The sequence below is a fragment of the Mesitornis unicolor genome, unplaced genomic scaffold, assembly GCF_000695765.1.
Source record: "Mesitornis unicolor isolate BGI_N332 unplaced genomic scaffold, ASM69576v1 Scaffold46982, whole genome shotgun sequence".
Lineage (NCBI taxonomy): Eukaryota > Metazoa > Chordata > Aves > Mesitornithiformes > Mesitornithidae > Mesitornis > Mesitornis unicolor.
Window position 1 is genome coordinate 1 of NW_010172113.1, and position 7408 is coordinate 7408.

A 7408-nucleotide genomic window follows, 5' to 3' on the forward strand; every position below is an offset into this window, starting at 1 on the left:
GAAGGAGCCGGCGGCGCCGCACAGGGAGGCTGCCCCGCAGGCCAGGATCCCCCGCTCCGCCCTGCCCCTCGGGGAGGAAAGGAACGCTGGAGCAGCAGCATTCACGGGAAGCTCGGAGCCGGCCAGCCTCCCCCGACCAGGGAAACACGCGCAGAAAAGCAAACTTTAAATTAAGCAGGGAATCCTCGACCTACTCTTCAGCCCTGGATCAAACGGCTGCTCCTACCATCAGAGGGTAGGCAGCTGCATTCCAGGCTGCTCTGCTTCCCATGGCAGCAGGAAAGCACCAGCAACAGGGGACTTGCTGCATTAGTCACCCCGATTCAAAATGCCAAATAAATAGAGAACAAAGCTCAGCAGTGATCAGGTGAAAACGCCTGTGGCAAAAGTTTATTTGTAAACTATTTCTTATTCCCATGAGAGTACCAAAACAGTTGCACAGTGTAATAAAGTTAAAATGCACATAGAATAGACAAGTTGATTTTACATACATTCAAGTACTGCTGAACATGAGCTCTCCGAAATACAACTCAAGATTGGCTTTGAAGGTACATCTCTGCTCCCTCTCTGCAACTTGCTTTGCTCCCAGTGTTCCAGCTCCAGGGACCAGCCAAGAAAGTATTTCATATGTTTAAAAAAGTACAGACAGAGCTTTTTTCCCACCCACACCTCTTCATACATCTGCCTTACAGCTTTAGGGAGTGGCTGCTTTGAAATCCAAGCTATAAAATTAGCTAAGCCTCTTTGTCCATATAGATTTCAAAGATAGAAATGCCGAAGTTAGTAGAATAAAGTGTTGCTGTCTACACTTGAGTTGCAGCCTTGTTAAGTTCTGAGTATTTTTCTGTTCATTCACTCATTCATTGCTGTTTATGGGACAATTCCAGACAAGAGCTGTAAGGTGCCATTTACAGGACACACAGGTAAATAAGAAGAAAATTCATTACCCAGACTCTGATGTGACTTGGCAGAATTCAGGACTTGGTCACTGAAGTGCTGGGACGCAGGTCTGAAGAATAACACAGTACAGGTCAGATCTCAGAGAGGGAATCCACACACTGCTCAGATAAATGATCCAGCAAGCACAAACACATACAGTTTTGCTAAAAATATTCAGGTAATGCCTCTGCAAAGCAATTTAACCGAAGATCCATTTAGAGTATTTTCAAAAACTAGAGTGGCACTTCAGCTCCTCAAACCAAGTTAGTAGAGGATAAACAATAAACCCAGCAGGAAACACAGACTGTTTCAGATAGAACAGTTTAAAGAAAAAAAAAATCATTCTTACAGTTACTTGTACAATAATATTACCAAACATAACTCACAACATTCTGTAGTCCATTTGTCAGTTTACTTTTGAACAGAGGCTGTGTCATGTGCCCTCAGTGACTGTCTTGCCTCCAAGTGCACTCCAAAGAAGGAAGCTCTTTACAGGTCTCTGAATAGCAGCAAGATGGTTCAGACATTTCTAAACCGAGCCAGAACGGTAAGCTCATTTTTCAGTGCTAAGACTAAACGTCTTAATTCTGTGAAACAAGTTGCACCAGAGACAAAGTTATTTTGTTATCCCAGAAGAGAAGTACAACAGGTATGCTGCAGCAAGACACAACTCCAGGTATTGCCTCAGCTCCTACTCACAAGCACAAAACCCCAGCAGTTCAGCAATATGTTCCCATTAATAGTCTTACAGGTCAAATATATCTAGCTTTTAGTTCCAAATACTAGAAACATCTACATCAGGACTGTCCCTAAAATGGGTACAGCTATCTTGGAGTGCTAAACTGCTACTTCCTGGTCTTGGTTTTAAAAAGATGTCTTCTGAGGATGTGTGTATATAAACACACAAATATATATACACACATACACACACATATATGTATTTCTACACAAAGCCATAATAATCAAACTGAAGAGCTAATTAGCTCAGTCCACTGCAGAAGGCCTAAACAATGGGAAAAGGATACAGTTGAAGATAAGAACCTGCAACTGCTCCAACAGACCCTTCACAACTTCAGTTGAAGAGTCATGCACATCTCTCTGACATCAGAGTTCAAATAAATTAAGCTTTATGGTTCTTTATAAAAGTTGCTTCCTCTCATGCCAAGGATAAAGTAGAAATAAAAGACAATATTAAAAAGAAAAAAATATGAGTATACCTGTACGTAAGCTAAATCTCCAAAACCACTCTGAGCAAGAACAGTCTGACTCAAGATTTTTCCAAGCTTACATAAGTTAAAGCCAGGGTATTAGCAATCCTAGAAAGAAATAATAAGTTCATTTTTCAGGTTAACCTCCAAAATTAAAATGAACCGTCACCGGTCATGCATGCAAGAGGAACATGCAAGTAGTTACAGTATAAATAGGCCTCTCTTTTTTATTGCTTAAATTGCATAGCATAAAACAAAGTGCTGAAGAGTGATGTACATGTGTATTAAAAAAGTGAGAGTGCTGGAAGGAAGAAGAAGAATCAGCAGGTACAAAGTGACTGCAGTGTGAGACTGGAGCTTTTGTGCTCTGCATTCAGTGCAGTAATCATTTATTCAGAGAAAAGAGGGAAACGTCCCGGAGGCTGCGCAGGCTGGCACTGATGTCACGCCTCTGTTTTAGGTTGCATCTTCCAGTGTATTGGGTCATGTAGCTTCCTGGCACACGTCCCCTCCGGGATAGGATGTCCACCATGTGGCTAAGCTTTGATCTGATAGTAGAGTAGTGGAATTGCCTCTCTTTATGTAGTTTTTGGAAATATTCTGCCCTGTGACCGCTAGAATATTCAAAGGACCGGAGAGAAGACAGTGAGCCCGTAGAGCTTGCAATAGAGCACTGGGATGAGGACGAAGACAGTGATCGCAGGCTAGAACTTGATACAGCCTTTCCAGACAGAAAAGATCCTTCTCTTGACAACTTTCTGTGAAGCAGGGGTGTCTCTGCGTACGCATCTTCCTTTGTCTGTGTCATCGCAGTCTTCAGCAAAACAGAAGTCTGAGTGCCTGTTGTTTTAGCAGCAACAGAAGTCTGAGTGCCACTTTCTCTTGTTACAGCACTGGTCTGCGTGGCAGCATTATATGTGGCCACTACAGTCTTCTCTTCCCATGGGCCAGTTTGAGTCGATGCACTTTTCCGTTCCACTACGGCCTCTTTATCACTGAACCACCTCTCTTCACAAAGGCAAGAGTGCCCCAGGTTACAAAGTTTGCCTGCAGGAGTACCTTCAGCCACATCTGCTGCTTTCAGCAGTTTCTTTGGAGTACTAGCCAGTCTGGCAAATTCTGCTCTCAAATTGCCTTCCACAGTATATTCTTTAGGGGACTCTATTCTGTTTGCCAGGTGATCAAATATCCCACTGTTCCTGCAGCTGGATGGCCGTTTAGGGCTGATGGGCATCGACTGGGCATACAGAATCCTGAACTGGAGGTCAAAATGTTCAACCACTTGACCTGACAACAGCAGCAAGTTACTGCTGTTCAGCTTCCCATCAGACCACGTGAAACTATTGAAAACAAACCAAGATTCACAGTTAATCTCCAGTGCATTTCAACACATACAGTTACAGATAGCAAGGCTCGGCTTTGAAGTGCTGTGCATAAGGAAGATACAAAGTCAACAGATAATTCACCCTCTCCTTCGGGAATTGCTCTATTTAGCCATGGACAAGTGCTTTGCTAGCAACGAGTTGTGTAAACCAGTATTCCAAAGCTGTTCCCAGTTTTGTGTCAGTCCCACTTAGGCTCAGCTAGTCCACTTGCCATTGGCATTCATTAATACCAGGCAAACAGCAAAGTTAATACATCCTTGCAGAAACTCCTCCTTTCTATAGCTTCATCGGGCACCAGCATACCCCAATACTTGCCTGTAGGAGCCCGTTGTCACTCTAATGCCATCAATTAACATGAACTTCTCATGGACTTTCCCAATAATTTTGGCACCTGACCTCATGTAGTACGTGTTCCCAGTGAGTGTTCGAACTCTCATCATCTGTTTCAGAAAAGAAGGGAAATATCACCATCAGATATAAGTTGACTTCCAAAAAGTTTTGGTTAGCAGTTCTACCTAAAAGCAGCTATGCACACTATGGAGGATAGGAATGAAATTAACTTCCCTACATTGTCTGCAGTGTCATTAGTTACAGAGTGCTAAATTTCTGTTAGATTAGGAGAGTCCCATAAGCCTGTTCACACCAAGCCATCGTGCAGTCGTGTCATCCTCATTGAGAGGAATTAGGTAAACCACCTGGGTCACAAACTTTTTTAAAAGCAAGCACCTACGTCTTAGTGAAGAAAAGAGATGTTACCAAAGCTATACCACCCTCGAGCTTCCCGTGTTTGTTTTCCTTAACAAGCAGTTCCTTGAGCCAAAGAATAAATCTACTTAGCTCTTGCAAAATTAAATGCTTGAAAACTGCTGCTTCTTCAGGACAGGGATCACAGTGCATGCTCTACCCAGCACACCTGGGAGCGGCACAGCATTGCTGTATCTCCTACATATGGGTAGGATACGGTAGATGTGCCTTTTCTGAATGTTTTTTGCCGAGTTTGTGGGCAGTTTCACATACTGGATTAGAGACTATACAGAAACAGTGTGATATTGAGCCTTGATCTTCAGGAAACTGAGAAATACTTCAGAAATTATCCTTTCATATCAGTTATCTAACAGACAGGATGCTTTAGTCTTTCAAGGAAGCTTCATGTTTTATAGAGGGGTATCTTTGACATCTATAACCCTAAACTGTACCACAAAACATAAAAACAAGCCCCACATCCACTCACGTTTAATACTTACACTTTCCTGATCAGGGCAAACTCCCAAATTCTTGCACATTTCCAAGAAATGAGGTAGAAAGTCCTGGTCAAGAAGGATATAGACAGGGACTTTGCGGTTGTTGTAGGCATCCTGAAGGTCACCGAAGATATCAATATCTGTGAAGGAATCCATCACAAGGGCAATCACCTGCAAGAGAAGTGACAACACTGATTCAAGGGCTTTAATTTACACAAGGCCAGTTCACTGCTTTCCCCACCCATTTTCTTCTGCTGCTGTCATCAAGGCCAGAAGCACATTTCTTTGTCCTGCTGTGCAGGCCTTGGCAAGTTATAAAATATTTCTATATATCGACAATGTTTCAGTAAATTCACTGTGCCCTGGAGTGCAATGCATAAGCCTGAAGTGTTTTTTCCCCCGTCAGCTGCTGCATTTACACATTTTCACAGCCTTCTTTCCTACATAATCTGGCCTTTTGGTAACAGCGGGGAAGCTATCACAGTAAATCAGGAATCCAGAGAAGCCATCTCCTCTCCTGTGCTCCCAGCATGGCATACCTGCCACAGAGAGCCACTGCCTGCAAGAGTATTAGCTCAAATGGCTTCTTTACTGCCTAGCTTCACATCTTGCAAACCTCAATTGCTTTCTTTTTGTGTGGTTGGAAGGGAATGCTGTCCCTATATAAGTTACCAAGAGATACGCTAGTTCTGTGACAAAGTTTTCCACTATTTCCAAACTCTTACTAGATATATTCTGACTTACCACCCCATATCTTCACAAGAAAGCCTTCTACACACACAACTCAACAGCCCTGTACAGAAGGCAAGCTTGAAGATGGGGAAAAATGAGCCAAAGTGAACCAAAGCCAAGATGACAGCCCTACAGTTATGAACAATCCTGCTGGCTAATTGAGAGCCACATCAGACACTGTTTCAGTGCTAGAATTCTCATCCTTCAAAATCAGGAATGCACATCTGCATGAAAACACAAAGCCATAAAGGATTTGGCTTCATGATTTACTTTTCTATTCTCTTCCTATTCGACCAGCATCAAGGATAATTATACAGCCACTGCAGGTACCTGGCAGCTGCCCTTATCAGGTACATAAGGCATCCACGCATTGCTGCAACACACCATATATATACGTCTACGTATATATGTGCAACACGGCTGCTCTGTGTGGGGCATTGCCTGTACTCAGAGGAAACATTTCCCACAAGAACAGGCTCAGCTCTGCATTCCCACCTGTGCCCAGCTCCCTAAGGGATTGGCTCCATACGGACGGGTTCTTAGGTATAACACGCACAGACATGTTGGCATTTCCTGATAAAGTTAGTTTGTGCTTGTGGTTCTTACATGTCTCCTGTGCTTTTCTCCTCCCTATCACTTGTCCAAGCATCAAAGGAAGGTAAAGGAAAATAAGATGCTTTTGGCAAGACCAGATGAGTAAGAAAGTAACCCCTGAAAACAGAACAATTGACGCTAAACCCCTGGGAAACACTGGTGCCTTCAGATGACTACTCAGCAGCACATTTGTGTTCTTATCCCAGAATTAGCAGCTGAAAGAGAAATACACTTTTACTCAAAATAAGAAAAAGTACAGTAATTTTTAGAGGAGAAAGAGAAAACTCCTGTCTCTACACTCATCCATTCAGGACAGCAGAGGCAAGACAGCAAGTGTCCTCTTCAGCCACTCAAGCTAACTGCATTTGAGAGAGCTAAGAAACTATTCAGCATCTGAACTTTTCCTGTTCCTCACACTAACCCAAAGAACTCAGACGTGATTGAGCAACATCACACAGCATCTGATACTCAGTAAATGATAGAGGGTCAAATTTTCTCTCCATTCTGTGTCCATAAAAGCATTCCCAGGATCAGGCATGTGCACAGCGCCGCAGAAACAGCTTCCCTGGCTCTTGGCTTGGTGTGAGGGAAAGCACTTGGCAGGATGCTACAAGCACGAACATTAGAAACAAGTACAGCTTTTTTGAGAAACAGATGTTTTGTGGAGTTTACTCAAGTCACCAGACTGGTCTCATCTACCTGATAGGGATTCTTTGGCAACAGAGCTTCTTCTGTGACTGTTTCTGGCAAGAAGCCCATTATTCATGTCGTCCTCACACACACCCTAAGCCTCTGCCCTCAGAAACAGGCAGGGACTAAGCTCAGTTGCTGATTCAGGGTGTGCCACATGCCTTGCACAGACAGGGTTGCTTCACCTGGCCACCCAAAGAGGAAGCTATACTTTTAAATTTTAGCTAAGCCAATTAAAAGACTGCTAAGGAGAAGGGTGGGTCCCTCCTGGAGATTACAGTTAGAGGCTATAAACCCAGGTAACGTAATGAGTTACAGAAAACAGTTACAAATTACAACTCTGCATGATTTTTTTTTTTAAGCCATATTCTGCATCAGATCAAAACCATCCATTCCTGAAGGAGGGAAGTCCTGCTAAGAGCAGGTCTGCACATTACTAAAGGGCAAATAATGAGGAGAAAGAAGTGAAGGAGATAGAGGGTTACCTCCATAGATACTCTTTTATAAGAAAGGATATGACACAAAAAAGGCCTCCAGGGGACACCGTCAGGATCAGTACCAGTCATTGTGGATTTACAAGCTTGTCCCTCCTACAAGATTTTGTTTACTCGATACGGAT

At 43.2% G+C, this 7408-nt stretch overlaps 1 protein-coding gene across 1 annotated transcript; it reads right to left on the reverse strand.

Annotated features, from left to right (window-relative positions):
- Positions 1 to 2532: 2532 nt before the first annotated feature.
- LOC104535131 (protein FAM83D-like) lies at positions 2533 to 6858 on the reverse strand. Its single transcript, XM_010180266.1, has 4 exons — positions 6799 to 6858; positions 4777 to 4944; positions 3848 to 3972; positions 2533 to 3487 (listed from the first exon to the last, which is right to left on the reverse strand). Exons 1-4 carry the CDS (start codon positions 6856 to 6858, stop codon positions 2533 to 2535), a joined length of 1308 nt encoding a protein of 435 aa, XP_010178568.1.
- Positions 6859 to 7408: the final 550 nt, after the last annotated feature.

Excerpts from the sequence above, each read along its gene's own strand:
- LOC104535131 (XM_010180266.1), bottom strand. The coding sequence starts at position 6,858 with ATGGGCTTCTTGCCAGAAACAGTCACAGAAGAAGCTCTGTTGCCAAAG. Across the intron at positions 3,973-4,776 it reads TTTGCCCTGATCAGGAAAGT|ATGATGAGAGTTCGAACACT; the intron begins GTAAGTATTAAA and ends TTTCTGAAACAG. Across the intron at positions 3,488-3,847 it reads GTGACAACGGGCTCCTACAG|TTTCACGTGGTCTGATGGGA; the intron begins GCAAGTATTGGG and ends TGTTTTCAATAG.